Source organism: Macrotis lagotis, chromosome 3 (genome assembly GCF_037893015.1).
Source record: "Macrotis lagotis isolate mMagLag1 chromosome 3, bilby.v1.9.chrom.fasta, whole genome shotgun sequence".
Taxonomy (NCBI): Eukaryota; Metazoa; Chordata; class Mammalia; order Peramelemorphia; family Peramelidae; genus Macrotis; species Macrotis lagotis.
The window spans coordinates 290,307,007-290,327,664 of record NC_133660.1 but is presented as its reverse complement, the minus strand read 5'-3'; the positions used below and the strand labels follow the sequence as shown (position 1 = coordinate 290,327,664).

Below are 20,658 nucleotides of genomic sequence, written 5' to 3'. Positions count from 1 at the left end.
TGGGTGTGGTGGTGTGTATTTGTAGTCCCCACTATTGGGGAGAATGAAAATCTTAAAGATTAATCATCAGTAAGTGGGCCTGAGATCTCAATATTTCCCTGTTTTAAGGATGGGATTAGAATTCATTCTTTTTCTTGACAGTTGGTAGTTTTTGAAAAGGCAGATGATGCTATATAAATTTACATACAAGTAGAAATTGATATTAATCTTGAGTCTTGGATATTTCTATTCTTCAGAAACTCTTCCATATAATGGAGATTAAAAGAAAATTAAAACTGAAATTGAGACAGTGTGGTATGATGCCTAGGATTTAGAATTTAGAGTTAGGAAGACCTAGATTCCTGAGTTAAATGCTTCAGTTCTCTCCTTATCTGTAAAATTATGACAGACCTTACAATCTATATTTTATTAAAGTCTGATTATGCAGAAGGGTACATATCCTTAGTCTTTGCTCTCCTGCCTTTAAACCTGATGCAATTTTTCTCTCCAACCTTTGGAAACAAACTTGAAAACATGTTAAACATAGATGATAGCCTCATCTTCCTTATAGATTTGTTGTTGTCAAATAGAATATCATAGATAAAGAGACTTTAGAAATATGAAAATACGACCAAAATGTGAGCTCATACTAGTTTTGGTTTTCATGAAAATATGACCAAAATGTGAGCTCATACCAGTTTTTGTTTTTATGGATCGGTATTTAGCTGCATTTTTCTTTATTGTGCAAAATGAAAAATTATTTTGTAGTCTTCATTCATGTGGGTCACTTCTTATATTTAGACTATATGAATTAATTTTTGCCCTTTCTGCAGTGAAAAGAAAATGTGACCTTTCTGTCTTGAAGTATTAGTGAAGAGACATCTGTTTAATGATGGCATATTGGTGAAATCTATTGACTTGACATTGGGAGATGACTGTCTAGTAAATAATGAGCTGGTTAATCATTTTGAGTTTCAGTACTCTCTAAGACAGTGTGGGATTGAAACAAAGGTTAAGTGAGGTGACTGCTATAGCCAAACTATTGAATTACTAATTAACTAATTAAACTAATTGAATGACTAATCAACCAGAACTATATCTTGACTCAGAGAATATTGCCTAGACAGAAAAGTAAATTGAGTTTCCCCTGAGCCAATGTTAGTACAAGTCCAGGGGGATAGTATGTGAGGGGACAAAGGATGAGTGGTACCATCATCAGTAAAATCTCCTACATCTATTGCTCCAGGACTCAGGGTGGTTGTCCATGGTCAAAAAAAGACAGGTCCCTCACCCTGGATAGTTCTTCTCTTTCTCAGGCTAGACTGAGGAAAGTTTTCCTGGAGACCTGAGATTTCAGCTACAGTACAATTCATCACTAACTTCAATCAGCTTCAATAATATATTCAGACAACCATAGAACCTCCAGCTATATGAAGTGTCTCAAAGGAAAGCAGTATCTTTCTGGACTTGCCTATGATTGTCAACTCAGATCTTATGAGATAAATTACAAAGTATGGTGTTCCTGAATCGAAGCTATCCTTGCCAAAAAAAGCTTGGTTGAAGATCAGTCACACACAGGGAAGTTTTACAGAATTGTCATCATCTCCTTAGGAGATGTTGTCTAGAAAACACTTTAATTGGAAAGCTCTACATGAATAAATATGAGCTCATGGCTATTATTTACTTTTAACAATCTTTCTGAGTATTTTTCCTTTATCAGACCTAGCCTTATGATTCAGGCTCTTGACCCCATAGTCCTTTACATTCAGCGTTTTTACTTTCTTTTGCTCCCAATTTCTTCTTAAATCTTTCCAATCTATTTTCTGGTGTCATCACTCATTACAAAGTCCTCTTTTCAAAGTCATGTTAACACCACCAATTATGTCTTTTTCTCTTTTAGACACTGCTCTTTCCTGGTTGTACTCCTATGTATCTGAAAACTCATTCTCCTTTGTGGAATATTTATCTGGTTCATTCCAGATAATCATGGATGTACCCTAAGTTCTATCTTTGATCCCGATTTCCTCCTCTATCAGGCCATACAATTCAGTTGTCATATTTACAGATGATTCTCAGTTCCAACCAGTCTTCTGACCTCCAGTATCACATCACCCACTTCATAATGAAGATATGAAATAGATAACTGACAATAATCAAAATATTCACCAAACTTGCCTTTTTTATTATATCGCCTCTTTCAGGGACACATCAAGAAGACATCACTTTGGAACTTATATTGAAAAGAAGAAGGAAATAATCAGACAGGCAGGTGTGTTGGGTGAGTCTGCTTGTTCTTAATGGAATTCGGGAGGGAACAAGTAGACAATGCTGAGCCACAACGTTATCTTCTTGTGTGTGGGGGGTTCAGTCAAATCACCGTCTTCTTCAATTAATATCCCGAGCTTTACAGAAAAGAGTCTCAGTGGTCCTTGCCTTGACTAATCACAGGAGTTTACTTACTATGAAATATGCACATGTACATAGTTGTGTTCTCTCTCAGAAAACCAATGGACAATGTCTTCCATTAAAGAGTTATTGCAAAGGTTCCTAGGGGCTTTCTGGACTAATTGATCCTCTTCCTTATCTTATAGCTTTCCAAGCTTTTTTCCTAAGAAGATTTGAGGAGCTGGCCTTCAATGTCTTTTCTTGAGACCATAGAGGTAACTAATGAGTAGTTTAATTTAGCCTTAGGTTTGGTGGGAATTGATAGTGACCATTTAGTCTTTTTTTAAAATTTAGTCATTTTTAGTCTTTTTAAAACTTTGTATTGATTGACTTGGTTTTTATGTCTTTTCCACTTCTAAATATATCCTTAATGTATTCCATTTCTCAGAGAGTCATCTCATATAATAACTGGGATGTCCCATCTTTTAGGTCTTCTGGGCAGCCCTACAAAACTGTTGAAGGCCAAATACAGAATTCAATACCCATTTATGAATACTGTACAACCTATACGACCAAGGAACACTATAACTAAAGCAGCTCAAGCCAGGCCCCATGAATCAGTCTTTAGGGGGGTCTACAGATTGGACACACCTGTCATATAATAAAGATTAAAGAAATATAAAGCTGGAATTAGTGCACTGTGGTCTAATGTATAAAATTTGGAGTCAGGAAGACCTAGATCCAAACTCCAAGTGAGACATTTACTAGCTCTATGATACTGAGATGTTGACTTACTCCGGCATAGATGTTATATCCTAAAGCCTATGATCTTGTGACATCAACAAAGATTTCTTGTATATGAAATATTTCTTATCCCTTGCTTTATTATTCCCATCTCTAACACTACTCTATTTTTTTGCTGATCTTTGGGGCCAGATTTGCTATGCTGTTGTTATTCGGTTATTTTAGTCATATCTAACTCTTTGTGATTCCATTTGGGGTTTTCTTGGAAACCACTAGAGTAGTTGACCATTTCCTTCTCCAGCTCATTTTAAAGATGAGGAAACTGAGGCAAAAAAAGGTTTAAGTGAATTTCCCAGGGTCACTAGGGTGTGTTTAATCTTTTCTTTCTCAGCTTTCTTAAGAAGGGATGTTTGCAAAGGATCATGTTTCTAAAAATGTTATGATGACTTTCTCAAGATTTTTCTAAACAAATGACCTCTATCAAATTGTTCTGTAGAGGGGCTCATTTTGTTTGTGTCTTAGGTGTCCATGTATTATGAATAACATGCACTTATCTGGGAAATAAGAAAGAGTATGATGAGTTGCTTTGAGACAAATATAATCCTAATATCCAGATCAGAGAAGGATAAAGAGAAAAAGAATAGAGTACACATCGTTAATGAGTATTAGTTTTATTTATATGTGCGTACATATGTAAATAGCTGATTCCCAGCAGATAATTGGTCAAAGGATATGAATAATTTACAAGAGAAGAATTGCAAACTCTCAACAATCATGTGAAAACATACCCCAAATAGTAGAGAAAAGTCAATGAAAACAACTTGTCTTCTGTACAGGTACAAGAATATATTTTTGGTGGAGCTATGAATATATATCTATATCTATATCTATATCTATATCTATATATATATATGTATGTATGTATGTATACAGCCATTTTTAAATTAATTTGAAACTGTGCAAATAAAGTGGCCAAAGAGGCCATTTATTTTGACACAGATTCCACTTCTAGAATCAAGGAGAACATTTTTAAAAAAACAAGTCTGAATTGATGATAAAATATTTAAAGCATGACTTTTTGTGATAGCAATGAATTGAAAATGAAGTGAATGCCCATCACCTGGGGAACAATTTGATGAACTGTGGTCCATATGTGCATAAAAATAATGAATTTGGTGAAAACAGAGAAACATGAAAAGATTTAAAGAACTAATGCTACACAGTAAAGATAAACTGAGTCAAACAAGCAACATGCATGACAGCAATAATGTAAATGGAAGATATAAGGGCAAAACTTAACAAAAATGATTCTGTGGGGCAGCTAGGTGGCGCAGTGGCTAGAGCACCACCAACCTTGGAGTCAGGAGGACCTGACTTCAACTTTGTCCTCAGACACTTAATTACCTAGCTGTGTGGCCTTGGGCAAGCCACTTAACCCCACTGCCTTGAAAAATTTAAAAAAAAAAAGATTCTAAAAAAGAGGGGAAGACACCCCACCCCGACCTTTGTAGAGGTGGGAAATCCAGGGTGTGACAAATGAAAAGTTTGAGAGACTTAGTTTCTGTGTAATTCATTTTTTAAAATTATGGCTAGGAATAATTAATAAAAGGACGGAATTTGGCTGTCTCTTGTAAACCAGAAATGAACCAGAGGCCTCTCAATGCTTATATGTCCTTAGAAAAGTGAGTATAACCCAAAGGTGCTCTAATTAACAATTATGGAGAGAATGAATATTATAATGAAGTGGATTTATTCTAAGTAGGGATTGGGGGATATGACTTTTATTACCTTATTTTTATTCTGAGATCCTAGCCCTGGGCAATCTAGACAAAGGATCTACGCCCTCTTTTTCCCCCCAAGCCTGAGTAGGAAATAGAGCAATGGATCAGTGGATTAGGATAAATTCAAAAGAAATCATAATAAATGACCAAATTATTCTACTGTCTGACAAACCCAAAGACATTAACTTCTGGGATAACTTGCTATTTGACAAAAATGGTTGGGAAATCTGTACTGATTTTCAAATCTACCTGTCCTGCCTTAACCTCTCTCACCTTGCAACTGCTTATACTAAATGTTCTGTGGACATTTTAACATTTGAAATTTTGACATGTCCAAAACTGAAATTATTATCTTTTACACCAAATCTTCCCTTTCCAAACCACTAAAACTGCTATCTCATTGCCTAGATTCATAAGCCAAGTGGAGAGGCAGCTTAGATGGCACAATGGAGAGAGTACTGGGTCTGGAGTCAGGGAGACCCGAGTTCAAATTTGATCTTAAACATTAACTTGTGGTCTGGGGTAACCAATTTAACATCTGTTTGCTTCAGTCTCATCAAGTGTAATAGCACTTACTTCCCAGAGTTGCTGAATTGATCAAATTGCAATGATCATTTCGCACATGCTTTCTCTCCTTTCCCCTAGGTATTGTCCTCCTAGAATCTGCCTTTAATGATGTTCTAGACTCTTCCCAGCTCTAATCAAATGACCAGACATTCCAAGATTGACACCAGGTAACGTTTACTGAATTAATAAAGTTTACAGGAAACAAACAAACAAATAAAAATAATAATGATAAATTAATAAAGTTTACAGAAAAACAGAACTCAGAAGCCTGGCTCCTGGTCATTTATGTGTAACAGGTAATCTATCTATCTATCATCTATCTATCTATCTACCTATCTGATATATATATATATATATATATATATATATATATATATATATATGATATATCATATATCCAATTGTTGCCAGTGTCTGTCTCTTGTCTGAAATTACCACCACTGTAGTGGAGGCACACATCTTTCCCTTAAATCTAAATTATTGTAGCAGCCTGATGGTTGACCTGCCTGCTATAAATCTTTCCCCATTTCTGGCCATCCTCCACTCAAACGCCAAAGTGCTCTTCCTAAAGTGCCACTTTACTCAAGAAAGTCTCCTGATTGCCTATCACTTTTAGGATCATATGAAATCCTCTGTTTGATATTCAAAGAAGGGTGAAGGAAGAAGCATTTATATAGTTCTAGCTACTGTGCTAAGAGGTAGATTCCTTTTTAAATAATATATATTCATATTGAAGCAATTTTAAACATATTTTTAAAGTTTTAAATTCTAAATTCTGTTACTCTCTCCCTTCCTCCCTCTCCCTGAGATAGTAAGTAATCTGACACAGGTTGTAACTCTGTAATCATGTAAAATATTTTCAATAAAAAAAATAAGGTAAAAGTGTGCTAAGAAGTATATATTATATATAATATATGCATATCATATATAACACAATACATATATATTATATATACACATATGCATTCTCATTTGATCTTCACAAGAACCTACCTTTGAGGTGGGTGCTATTTTTGCTTCCATTTTGCAGTTGAGGAAACTGAGGAAAGCAGAAGTTAAGTGACTTGCTCATGATCACCCAACTTGTATCTGAGCTTAGATGATACACAAATCTTCCTCCCTCCAGGTCCAACATCCTGTCTACTGCTCTAGGAGCTGCCTCAAAGCGCTTCCTAATTTCCTTTCCCACTTTTCCTATCTTATACCTCCATATTTCACCACCCCAAGGACTCTGTGATCCAGGAACACTGCCTTCCTTCTGCCTTCCTTGCTGTTACTTGAATGTAACGTTCGTTCTATCTCTTGACTACAACCACTTTCACTGTCTTCCTCATCTCCACCTCTATCTTCCTTTGTCACCTTGAGTCAAGAACACTGACATCCTTATAAGCCAATCTAGACTCTTTTCCTTCAGGAGTTTCTTTCTCATGTAATTCTTTATTATTAAAGCAGATGTCTTTTGTTTCTAGGTCTTAATTAAGACTCCTTATTCAAATGAGCCTGTGCAACAAAAGAAAATTCCTCTCTCTCCTCCATTTCTGTTATTGGAAATAGAAAGAATAAATCTTTTACTTAAAATCTAGCCCATAACCTGATTGTGAAGAGAAGGCTTTGTGAACCATACAGATTCCCTTTATAATAAAAGTGAACTCATTTCTAGGTACCTTGTTTGAACAGAGATAACTATGTCCTGCTATATAGAGTTTTCTTCTGTAATTAGAGCAGTGGCTTCTTGAGGGAGTGATTATTTTTCTGCTTGTATTTGTATTCTTTTTCTCTTTAGTTTTTGCAAGGCAGTGGGGTTAAGTGACTTGCCCAAGATCACACAGCTAGCTAATTATGTATCTGAGGCTGGATTTGAACTCAGATTCTCCTGATTCCAGGGCCAGTGCTTTATCCTCTGTGCCACCTTGCTGCCTCTGTATTTGTACTCTTAATACTTAGTACTGTGTCTGGGACATAGCACTGAAGTGTTTGTTGAAGATTTTTCTTTCTCTCCTCCTCCCCCAAAGATACTAATCCTCCTTTTTGGAGGAGGTTCCAGTCAATTGTTGGGAATAGAAAAGGAGAGCCCAAGAGGGGACTTTTTAAGTGAATCTTTGTTTGACCCACTTAGTGTGTGGCGCTGACCTTGCAAACCCCAAATTGAATGTATTCTTTAGTTTCATAATTTTTTCACACCACTTCCTGCATGATGGGTGGGGTGATTTTGACTAAAAGGGAAAACAAACTACTTGGACAAGTTTGAGAACAAAGCATCTTTATTGCCCAAACCAAATATTGGGTAACTGCTTCAAGAAGGTGAAGAGGCAATGTTTTGCCTGAGATATTCACTGTAGGGGCAATTTTCTTCCACCTCCGTAATAAGAGACATCCAGCAGAAACAGGGGTGGAACTCAACTGGATTCTGCCGAGATCACCTGCAGGTAGTTATCATGCAAATCCTTCTTTTTTGGCGTTTGCCTACCTTGCTAATAAAGCTTCTATTGGTAGACTGCATGTAGCATCCTTGGGAAGGAAAGAGTTATGTGCTCTAAAAGAGATGCATATGAGGTGAGGTTATTTAGATAATGGAAAGGAATGTTGGATTTCAAAGCAGAGATTCTAGATTCAAGTCCTGGTCCTGATGTCTAATTAGATGACCTGGGGCAAGGCATTCTGCTTCTCTGAAATGTAATTTCCTTATCTGTAAAGTTAGGTGATTAGATTAGATGGTCTCTAAGATCCCTTCTAGTAACCAATCTAAGATGCAATGTTAATATAAATGTCTAACAATATAACAGATTGACCCCATAACATATAAATACTTTAGTTAGGTATCCATGAAAAACATTTCTATAGCATCTACCATACTATAGCCAGGCACTGTGTTAAGTAATCACTGTATAAATATTGGTTCATTTGCAGCACAGTGTTGGACTTGGAGTCAGGAAGGTCTGGATTCAAATCTTATCTCAGTTTCTCACTAGTGAATCCGATCAAGTCATTTAAGCTCAGAAAGCTCTTCAGAAGGGCCTCAGTTTCCTAATTTATAAAATGAGGGTGTTAGACTTGAGAATCTGTGATTTAGAATCTCCAAAGTATGGGAATGTTCTCCATAAGTCCAGACCACAATCCATTTAGGTGTGCTTAGTTTGGGGAATTTTTGTCCTATTCTGGAGAGGAATGACCTAATGCTTCAATAGGTTCCTTAAAGATATTTGACCTTTCATGGCATTCGGGATGTCTAATTGTTAGCTTGTATAATCATTCCATTTCTATTTTTCTCTTTATGAAATGAGAAATTCTCATTATTAAATAAGACCTGCTTTGGGATGGTAGCTGCTCTGGCTTGATGAAAAGCTAGTTCCCAGCATAGGAGATCACCTTTCAGAATAGAAATTCACCTCCCCCCTCCCCGTTTCCATATCTACATATCTCTATCCATAGATATCTCTATATAGATTTGGCTGTTATATTTTAATTCAATGATGGGAAAATTGTGCCTATTTATTATATTGTATTGATGCTCATAACCCCTTATATGTGTCTATAAGAATGTAAATGTTTTTATACATACATTCATACACACACATATATAGGAGGGAAGGATGAAAGAGAGAGAAAGAGCATGCTCACAAGAGCGAGTTCAATTTTCTTACTATTTAGGCAAATGGTTTGCTCATTTCAGTTCATTAGGACTGAACACCTACTCTAGAGTGGAACAATTTTATTATAAAAGAGATTTTTGGGATTCAAATTGAGTTTATTACTAGGAAAACTTCTCTAATGTTCAGTCCTCCATCTGAAAAAATGATTCCCTTGAGTGCATAGAATCAGGGCAATCACTGTCCTCCAGCTGAGAGAGAGAGGAATGGGAAGGGAAAGTTCCCTATAATTTTTTCTTCCAGACAATGGCACAGCAGATTGAAGAGAATTCACAATGTGTGAGCATCATCAGTCATGCACACAACAGGCAAATGGGACAGTATGCAGCAGATAAATCCACCTATGGGCCTTTGGATGAATCTATGAAGATGGTCAAGGGAGATCCAAAGGTCCTTGGGGTATGTCAACTTTTGCTTTCAGTGACAGTTGAGAAAGAATAACCAGATAGGAGTGGGGATGTAAACATTACTAACTTTAATCCTCCATCTTGGTGGCTTTGCTCAGTCTGGGCTTAGCAAATTAAAAAAAAAAAGGCAGAGTGCTCATGTAACCTAGGGTAAGACTTTTAAAGCATTTTTGCTTCCTGGACTCCTTTGTCCATATGTGGAAACTATGTAACTCTGCTCAGAATAGTGTTTTTGGAATGTATAAACTAAAATTCAAAGGATTAAAAAGAAAAACAATCAAAATTTAAAGAAGGGAAAAAACCCCAAATTCTCAGACCCCAGGTCAAGAATCCATGATTAAAGGAAAAGAATCCATAATAGTTTGGGATAGTGAAAAAGCTTTAGGATCAGAAGTCTTTGGTTTGAATCCAAGCTCTTTTCTTTACTATCTTTATATGACCTTGGATAAGTAATTTCATTTCTCTGGGCTTCTGTCTTCTTATCTATAAAATGAGAGTCTTAGGCTTGATTTAAAAAGTCATTTCAAATTTTAAATCAGTGATCTTATTTTTCTAAACATTAGGAGATATTTCCAGCTGTCCCCCTCAGTTTGCTCTTCACATTAATTCCAGAAAAAGGGTTAGACTTCAGAGCTCATTGTCACACACTGCTGTATAGACTACTTCAGTTTGGAGCTTCTGAGTGCCTAAGCCAGGGATTCCTAAAATTTTAAGGGAATTTCTTTAACTATTTCAATGTAATTGACTTACTTGATATTTTAAGACTTTCTGCATTAAAAAAAACATTATTCTCAGAATACACTGTTTAAAAATATTCATTTTTTGCCAAAATGATGCTTTAGGAATTGGTAATCATCAACTTTGTGTCAATAATAGCATAAGTCAAAGCTTTTACCATGTTGTTCTTTTTAAGATGTTAATCTTGTAATTTTATATGGGGGGGGCTTTAAATAATATGACTTAAAAGTTAAGAACCCTGTGTCTAAATCCAGTCTATGTTATAAAGAAGAAACTGGATTCAGAGTTAAGGGAACTGGTTTTGAACCCTGAAGCTCCCACTTCAAGCAAGTCACTTCTTCCATCTAGCCCTTTTGCTCATTTGTTAAATGAGAGGGCTGGCCTAGATGATTCCCAAGGTCCCTCCTAGCTCCAGATCTTAGAAGCCTTTTCCTTTGCTTTGCATCCCTCAACTGAGCACTCTGTAATGGTTCTTTGACTTACTTCTAACTCCTATTCCAGATATCCTCTTTCAGACTCATTTGAGAGTCAGTGAGGAGGTACTCATATGATGTCAATAATCACAGTTTGCTCAATGGATAGGTGAGATGTAGTCAGATTAATTTCCTCATGGAGCAAGGAGTAAAAGGGGTAGGAAGAGGAAATCTTGTGTAATTCACTGTGGTTCCTTAAATTTAATCATCTTCTCAAATTAAAAAAAGTCTTTATTTTGTTCTTTTTTTCCTTATAGGCTCTCCAGGTCCTGAATGGGGGAGTGATCTTTGCTTTAGGGGTATTTTTAGGCTTATTCTCACATACTTCTGATATCTTCATCACTCACTTTTTCATGATCTTCTACTCAGGCTACCCTTTCTGGGGAGCTGCATTTGTGAGTATTCCTGACTACTAACATTTTGGATTTCTTTTTTCTCTGATCATGTTGATTTTCTCTCCACTAGAATTTAAGTTCCTTGAAGATAGGGACCACAACATGTGTGTCGGTATTATGAGTCCATAGAACAACGTCTAACATTGAGTGAATACTTGTCAAATGAATACATGCTACTATTAACAAAAATTCACACTTATAGTAATTTTTTGGTTCCTTGACAAGACTCCTCACAATCTGGGAGTCAACAACTTTGGTAATGCTCACCTATACATCACAGAGATTTTACAGAAAAAGGATATATGGTTTCTGTGGTCACTGCAATAAGGTGAGAACCTGATAAAGTGCTGAGAAAAGGAGAGTAATTTGCATAATGATGTAATGCAAAGAGTTCTGGGGTTGGAATCTGTAGTCTCTGAACCTTCCTCACATCAGAAGGAACCTTCTGATTCCTTCTATAATAGCAATTGCATCATTATCATCAGCATTAGAAGCATCCAGCTTCCAGGGTTGTTAGGAAAATAAAATGAAGTACCGGTTGGTTTTTGTCTTTTGTTATTGAAGAAGACTAAAATGACATCACTATTACTTAAAACACTATAAATTTGTGATCTAGTATTATTAATAGAAATATAATATGTAATAGTCTTGCCTAGCATTTATTGGTAATCTTAATAAAGATAATAATTATTCATGATAGTAATAGGCAGCCTGTATATACTGCTTTAAGGTATTGTGTTTTGACTTGGGGAGGGAGATGGTTTATTATTAATCACTTTTACAGATGAGTGAATTGGGGCTGAGAAAGATTAAGTGATTTGTCCAGGATCATACAGATAATGAATAAGGCTAGATATCAACTCAAATCTTCCCATTTCCAGGTACACTAATCTCCTATACCACTGAGCTTGTCTGTAAGCTTTTGATTCCCCATTTCTGGGCCTCAATTTCTCTTTTTTTTAATGAATTCAGGGCATATTTGATAACCTATAAGATCCTCCTAATTCTGATATTATTTTAGTCTACATTGTGCCTGACTTTCGGTAGAGACTTCCAAGCTTGTGTCGATCTAATCAGCCATAGGTGAACACACTGGACCTTGACCCCAACATAGTGATGTTTTTGGTCCTTTTTGAGAATAAAGGACAACAACCAAGTCTTGTCCTTTCTTTTATTTTTCCTAACCAAGTCTAGGAAAAAATAAAATAAAATGCATCCTAATGTTACATTTTAACATAGAGGGAGATAGATATAATAGAGAGTCTTAGTATAAGTGTATGAACAACAGCTTGAGGGCTGCATCAAAAATCTTTGGAATGTTAGAAGAACCAAGGACCTCCTCTGACTTTCTGAGTATGCTCTTCCTGTGGAAGAAAACTTAGGAAAAGAAATGGACAAAACCACAATGGATGGCAACTCAAGGAGAGATAGCAGTGGTTAGGGGAATGATAACTATAAATATATAATATTTAAGTATAAAAATAACTCATGTGTAGAGAGGGCTTCAAAGTTGTGAATCACTTGACAAACATCTGAACCTCACAAGAACCTTATGAGTGTTGTATTATTATTGTATCTATTTTATAGGTAGAAAACCCGAGTTTCATAGCGTTTCAGTGGCTTTCTAAGATTTATACTCTTGTAACTATCAGAAGCAGGATTCAAAGTCAGGTCTTGTCTACTATTGCAAGTACTGTAGCTCTGTAAATACAGATGAGGGAGGAGAGGAGGGGAGGGGTGTCTGGGATTGTGCTTTGCCTATTAGTTGGATAGTAGGGTAGGTTAAGCCACGTTGGGAAGAAGGGGGCAATATGATTGAAACTTAACATTTCTTTCTGATGTTTCTTATTTTATAACCAGTTCATCATTTCAGGATCCCTTTCCATTATTGCTGAAGGAAAACCCACAATGAATTTGGTAAGTGATGACATTCCTGTTTTTTTCTCCAAGAGTCAGAAAGGTTCCACTCTTTTTTTCCCTTCTAAGAGAATTTTTTTTTTTTTTATCATTCCTGGTGGTTCATGCCTGTAGTTCATTTTATTGAGTAGCTTGAGACTGTAGGTCACTTGAATTCAGGATTTCTGAGTTGCAGCTGGTTGGGTACTAGTCTGGCACCAGTGTGATGAGCACTGGGAACAGGAGACTCCAAGTCTTCCTGATGATGGGCAAATGACCAGTTTGGAAATATTTTCTGAGGTTAGTTTGGTTAGTCAGCATATATTTAATAAATGCTTACTATGTGTCAGTCATTGTGTTATGTGTTGGAGAACAAAAGGATCCTTACCCTTGAGGTGTTTACAATCTAGGAGACAGCAAATAGACAAACTATATACAGAATAAAGGCTCTAGAGGGAAGGCACTAGAATCAAGAAGGATTCAAAAAGACTTCCTCTGGAAGATAGGAAGATAGGATTTTTAGTTTGGACTTAAAGGAAGCCAGACAGGAGAGATTATCAGGGAGATTATTCCAGTTATGGGAGACAGAGAACTTTCCAAGACCTGAGAGCTGGAGTGTCCTGTTCATAGAACAGCAAGGAGAACACTGTCATTAAATGGAAGAGGACATCAATGGGAATGAACTATAAGAAGACATGAAATGGAGGGAGCTAGGTTATGAAGGGCTTTGAACACCAAAAGATTTTTACATTTAATAAATTAAATACAAAATGTAATCGATTTTCTATTGAATTTTAACAAAAAGGGAAACTGAGATAACATTAAGAGGGGCATACTACCTGCCAATAAATGGATCAGTGGTTTGCCTTAATTATGCCAAAGACCCCAAGCAAAAGAACAGTATCCTTTTTGTAAGTTTTGGGGCATAGAGAACAAAGAACAGAATAAGACAGATGACATCATGGGATTGAGGGCAGCAGGATTGGTTGGAAAATTGGTGACAGGGACTAGCAGCAACTCCTCCCCCCATCTCCCAGTGCCCTTTTTTCTCTCTCGAGACTAAGAAGTAATGTTTGCCTTTCATTTTTGAAGAAGATCAGGGCATCAAGGAGGTGATGCCATGACAAACACATGACTTGGATTTGAATGGGGGAGGGGGCTGTTCTAAGTCACCAGGCTCACTTTCTCTTCGGGAGCCATTTGTGTCCAGTGGCCAGATATGAATTAGGACCACTGGAAATGATCCTGAATGCAAGGCAATTAAGGTTAACTGACTTGCTCAAGGTTACATAACTAGTAAGAGTCAGGTCTCTGAGGCCAGATTAAAATTCCTGTTTTTTTGAATCCAAGACTAGAGACCTAGACTTTTGGACAGCAAACTAGATATTCTTTATTTTACTAGTGTTTTTAAACATTATATAAATATTTTATTTGTTTCCCAATTATATACAATAGTAGTTTCCACTTATCATTTTTTGGTAAGGTTTTGAATTTTACACTCCCCCCCCCCCAACCTCCCTTCCCTCCTCTCCCCTCCCCTCCACAGAAGTCAATCTTATAATCTTTACATTGTTTCCATGCTATGCATTGATCAAAATTGAATGTGTTGAGAAAAAAATCATATCTGTGAGGAAAAATAAAATATTATAGATAACAAAATTATGTAGTACATAAGACATCTTTTTTCTTAAAAAATTGAAGGTAATAGTCTTCGGTCTTTGTTTAAACTCCACAATGCTTTCTTTGGATACAGATGGTATTCTCCATCACAGATACCCTAAAATTGTCCCTGATTATTGTACTGATGGAATGAACAAGGCTGTTAAGGTTGATCATTTCATCATGTTGTTTTTATGGTGTACAACGTTCTTCTGGTTCTACTCATCTCCCTCAGCATCAGTTCATACAATTCTTTCCAGGCTTTCCTGAATTCCTATCCATCCTGGTTTTTCATACAACAATAGTGTTCCATAGTGCACATATACCACAATTTGTTCAGCCATTCCTCAATTGAAGGACATTCACTCAATTTCCAATTCTTTGCCACCACAAACAGGTCTGCTACGAATATTTTTGTACAAGTGATGTTTTTAACCCTTTTTCATGATCTCTTCAGGGCATAGACCCAGTAGTGGTATTGCTGGATCAGAGGGTATGCACATTTTTATTGCCCTTTAGGCATAATTTCAGATTGTTCTCCAGAAAGGTTGGATGAGTTAGTTCACAGTTCTACCAACAATGCATTAGTGACCCAGATTTTCCACATCCCTTCTGACTTTGATCATTGTGCTCTCTGGAAAACCAGATATTCTTGAAAGATAACCAGGTAGAATAAACAAAACAGACCTCACTCCCTTCTTGTTCATATACATTTCCCAAGGAATGTATGTAATACTTGGCCATTTCCTTTTCTAGTTCATTTGATAGATGATTACCTGGGGTAAAACAGCATTAGGAGCTCTGCCCAGGGTCATATAGCTAGTAAGGGTCTGAAGTCAGATTTGAACTCATGAATTTGTGTCTTCTTGACTCCAGGCCAGCCACTTTATCCATTGCAGTGCCACCTAGCTGCCCTATCCAGGCATGCCAAAAGAATAAATTTGGAATTAGAAGAACTCAGATCAAATCTGAGGTCCACTACTTATTGTGTGACTTTAGACAGTACATGTTCCCTCTCCTAGTCTCATTTGTGAAATGAGAGAGTTAAGACTAGGTCTCCTAAAGGTAGCTCTAATTCTATATTATTATTATTATTATTATTATTATCTGATAATAGGTTCTGTGTTACCTAGAAAAATAGGTTTGTTCTGTGACCATGTTCTTTTCATCATCTTTAGGTACAAAGCAGTTTTGGGATGAACATTGCCAGTGCAACAATCTCTGTAGTTGGATTCATTTTTCTCTCGATCAATTTTGTGCTAAATTATTGGAAAGTCAGTGAATGTCCATCACCATCTCCTAATGTGTGTACTTTGACTAGTTCCACATCAACCGTAAGTCTTTTGTGAGTGCATAATCTGCAGGGATTGTGTGATGGCAAACTGTGGGTATAGCCAGAGAGATTGGGGTGCAGGAACTGGGATCAGAAGAGTTGAAGTCAAGGATAGGAATGCATAAAGACTGGAGGAGGTAGAGTTAGTAAATGGGGCAATGTAGATTTGAAAAATACATGAAAGACAGAAGACAAGAGAGAATAAATAATTGAGGTTGGGCAAATATTCAGAAATCAGGACATCTGAAAGAGCTAGAGGGAGAGACCGAAAAAATGGGTCCAAGCATGGTAATCTGTCAGAATATCAGTTAGAATGATGCACAAAGCAAAAGGGCCTTCAAAATAACTGCTAACCAAAGTTTCTACCCGTCTTTAATGTCTACAAAATGCTTTGCATATATTGTGTATTTACTACTTTGAATTGTACAATAGGAGTGTAAACATTCAAGGACCAAGTCTTTATTTAATATTTGTTGCTAGAGAGTCCTATTGAGGAAATTAATTATACCTCCTTAGTTTTATAACTGATATACCAAGTTATCAAAAAGGAATTGAAATGATTTATTTAGAAATCACATAGATGGAAATGGCAATGGCAGGATTTTAATCCTGGTCTCTGTTAACTTCAAGTCCACTATTTTTTACACTACCATTTATCTGAACACCTGCTATTCCCAAAATGGCATGGCATCATGGATAGAGAGCCATTCTTGGAGTTAGGAATACTTAGGTTCACGGTCTACCTTTTTCCTTTGTATTCCAGAGTAAGTCACTTCATCTCTTATGCAACTCTCTTCTAAAATATAAATTATGACTATTACTGTGATGTGGAATTTCTAATTTTGAGTTCCTCTACCATTCAAATCACAGATTTGGTCCCCCCATTCTGACCCTCAAAAAAAGAAAGGAAAAAAACCATACATAGTACAAGAAATATAGAGACAAAAAAAGAGATGAGACAGGAACAGATATTATTAAACTTTGCATCTGAGGTGACCGTTTCTTACATAAGAGATTCTAACTGCAATTATTGTCAGAGAATGACTGTCCTGATCAGTCCAAGACTTAAGTTTTAGGCTAGGATAGTACCTCAGTTTTCAGCCTTCAACCAATCCAGAACTGTGTGGGGCTGGATAGGTACAATTAAGAATTTAATTAAAATTAAAAAAATTAAAAACCAGGCTTAAATCAGGATTAGAAAACCATCCTTTTTGATTTGCTGATTGCCCTGATTCTTACACCAATTTCCACAGGGGATCCTGTCTTTGATACTGATACTCACTATGCTAGAATTCTGCATTACCATTGCCCTCACAATCCTGGGGTGTAAAGCAAACTGTTGTGAGTCTAATGAGGTGAGTATGGGTTGTGGATCACATGTGATCAGTACTACAAGCCTTCACTATATCTCTTTTCAGTTTCCTATGAACTGTTTTCCAATCTCATCATTCAACTGCAATGACCCTCCAAATTTAGCAATGCCTTTTTTTTTTTAAAAAAATCAAACTATCTTTCTTGACTTCTCTATACCTTTTGACATTGGTGGACAATTCCTGTTGGATGTTTTCTCTTTCTTGATTTTCATTAACATCCTCTTCTTTGACTATTCCTTTTAAGTCTGCTGTACTAAATGTTCATCTATTCCATGCCCACTAAAGCAGGTATATCCCAGTGTTTTCCTGGTAAATGTTGAACAATTCTTTACAAAACATGAACACTTTATGCCATTTTAAATTTCATCATTATTAGTATTTTCTCTACCATAAGTATAGACAATCAAGAAAACAATACATCAGGTTCTGATTTGTAGTGCTTGTAGATTTTTGAGGTGCAAGTGCCTCCACTGAAATTTTAACAATGTCTCTAGAGAGCTGATTCTAGAACCTTCTCAACTCTTTCCTGGGGTCTCTATGATTTTCTGTCTACACTATCAATTGCTGATCTTATCAGCTCATATGGGTTCAATTTCTCCATACAGATTCTCAGATCTATATGTACTTAGTCCCCAATTGCCTATCAGATATTTTGGGGTTCTTTTTAGTTTTTTTTGCAAGGCAAATGGGGTTAAGTGGCTTGCCCAAGGCCACACAGTTAAGTAATTATTAAGTGTCTGAGACCAGATTTGAACCCAGGTACTCCTGACTCCAGGGCCGGTGCTTTATCCACTGCTCCACCTAGCCTCCCCCTATCAGATATATTGAAACAGATAGTTGGCATCTCAAATCCTCTTCCCTCCTCTTAGCTTCTCTGGAACCATTAAAGCTGCCATCATCCTCCCAACCATCATATTTTACCTACACATTCAACACACATACAATACACATATATGTCTACATATAAAATATGGAGTATTTCCTCATATAGTGGAAAGATATTCTCATATATATGATTTTGTAAATATATGATTTATGTAATATATATCTCTATACATTTCTATAGATATAGGTATATCTAGAGCACTATAAAATCAGTTCCATCTATGGATCTATAGACCTATAGATAATCTATATATTTGGATGTGTGAATATATCTCTATCCACCATATATTATATGTATATATATATATTTGTATACATCCACTTCTTTCTTGTTATAGCTAATTTTTATTGTATGCCTCATCACTTCTCACCTGGCCTATTATACCACCTTCCAATTTGTCTCCCTACTCATCTCTCTCTACTCCGATCTATTTTCCAATCCACTACCAAAGCAATTTTCTTAAATTGTAGTTGTAGTTATTTTTTTAGGTTTTTTTTTTTTTGCAAGGCAAATGGGGTCACAGCTAGGTGTCTGAGGCTGGATTTGAACTCAGGTACTCCTGATTCCAGGGCCGGTGCTCTATCCACTGTGCTACCTAGCTGCCCCCAGTTGTAGTTATTAAATCTGTAAATTATAGTTCTTAAATTGACCATAGTAAGCCATCCCTCCTCCTCAATTCAAGCAAGTCTGATAGTTCTCATTGGCTGTAGTACCAAATATAAGCTCAATTTTGACATTTGGAAATCTTCACAATATGGTGGTCCCCTTTCAGCTTTCCAATCATTTTATACTTTAGTCTCCTCTACTCACACTAGGATATAACCCTTCAGTCCTATCCTACACATTTGTTTTATCACCTGTCTCTGTGCCTTTGACTGGCTGTTCCTCCATTCCCAGAATGATTTCCCTCGTCACTTCCACCTCTTAGAATCCATAGTTTCAAGGCTCTGTTCTGGCTCCCCTTGCTCTATGCGTCTTCCCAGTCTGAAGTCCAGCCTTCCCAGTATTTTCTAATGTTGCTTTCCATCTTCTCTGCATATTCCTTTGGTATGCATGTTCTTTTCCCCATTTGAATGAAGCTCCTTGACTTTTATATTTAGTTATTTTTGTATAACCAGATGGTTCAATGCTTAGCTTCTAATAAGTGTTTTGAAAATACTTTCTGATTAGTGTTTAAAGATGATGATGAGATGGAAGAAGAACATGAAAAATGAGAATGAAAGACAATGAACAGCTTTCTTTTCTTTTTTGTTTGGATTTGTATTACAGGTGGTTTTATCTCTTCCTGATTCTTCTGTGGTGGCTGAGATGCCTCCTGCTGAACTAAATTCTGAAGGCATGGAAGCCTCAATCCCCATGAATGATACAGAGATATTAAGCAAATAGTCCTAGAGATGTCTCCAGAAATACTCTTCAGAGCTATCAGTTAAACCTTTATCCTATGGGATCCTACCAGATGATGTAACCTACTGAAATGATGGTGTCCTTTGATGACTGGGAGGATGATGTCACTTTTAAAAGTTCTAGAGAAGTTCAGAAGAGAGATATTTTGAGGATGTTGGGTTTCAGAAACCAATTGTTTCAACATAATGTGACTTCTGGGTTCCTTACAGGCTTCTTTTGTGCCTTTTTCACTTTCTCCTCACCCATTGCACACGTTTTTGGTGTCATTGAGATTCTGTTTGCTATCATGGAAGATCCCAAAGATGAATGTTCATTCCCCTCTAAGCTGTCTAGAAGAAAGAGAGCACAGATTTAGAGAATGAAAGAATATGCTTGATTTACATCATGTAGGCAGAGACATTTAGTTCAAGACAGAGAAACTTTGAAGACTGTCAATTAAAAATGATTTGAATTGTTGATGCTTTCATCATAGACACATTTTCCCCAATTAAAACAATAGAGATAGAAATAAGGAAGGCAGTTGACCACCCATTCTTGATCTTTGGTGAGAAAAAAATCAGAGTCCCCCTGTCTAGTCACACAAATTTCCCTTTGACCTTGAATTAAATACCCTGTGTCTCCCAAGATAGTTTTTTGAGTTGAAACTATTTTCAATAAATCATGCAATCTTTGTGATAAATGTATTAAATATTTCCTTTCTATGAGTCATGGAAGAATGCATTCACTTTGACCAGTACAATTAAAGTATGTATTGGGGTATTTTTCCTTCTATCTAGAAATTTCCCAAACTGGCTGTAATTCTGGACTCTGCGCTGAACATATTAGATAAATTTGGGATAGGATAGATGAGTCTCTATTGCTAAGTCAGTTATCTTTGATGGATCCTTACCATGAAAACTATTCTGGGACAAGTGATTGACTCTCTCTGCTTTACAGAAAGCAAATTATAAAAATTCATAATTCAAATTCCTTGGGAGTGGTAAGAGTCTCC

The 20,658-nt window shown here is 36.4% G+C and overlaps 1 protein-coding gene across 1 annotated transcript; it reads left to right on the top strand.

The window, feature by feature from the left end:
- The first annotated feature begins 7,714 nt into the window (after nucleotides 1-7,714).
- On the top strand, nucleotides 7,715-20,658 carry MS4A3 (membrane spanning 4-domains A3). Its single transcript, XM_074231405.1, has 7 exons — nucleotides 7,715-7,882; nucleotides 9,347-9,502; nucleotides 10,979-11,116; nucleotides 12,977-13,033; nucleotides 15,850-16,005; nucleotides 17,258-17,359; nucleotides 19,533-20,658. Exons 2-7 carry the CDS (start codon nucleotides 9,350-9,352, stop codon nucleotides 19,647-19,649), a joined length of 723 nt encoding a protein of 240 aa, XP_074087506.1. The 5' UTR covers nucleotides 7,715-7,882; nucleotides 9,347-9,349; the 3' UTR covers nucleotides 19,650-20,658.

Excerpts from the sequence above, each read along its gene's own strand:
- MS4A3 (XM_074231405.1), top strand. The coding sequence starts at position 9,350 with ATGGCACAGCAGATTGAAGAGAATTCACAATGTGTGAGCATCATCAGT. Across the intron at positions 13,034-15,849 it reads GAAAACCCACAATGAATTTG|GTACAAAGCAGTTTTGGGAT; the intron begins GTAAGTGATGAC and ends CATCATCTTTAG. Across the intron at positions 17,360-19,532 it reads ACTGTTGTGAGTCTAATGAG|GTGGTTTTATCTCTTCCTGA; the intron begins GTGAGTATGGGT and ends TTTGTATTACAG.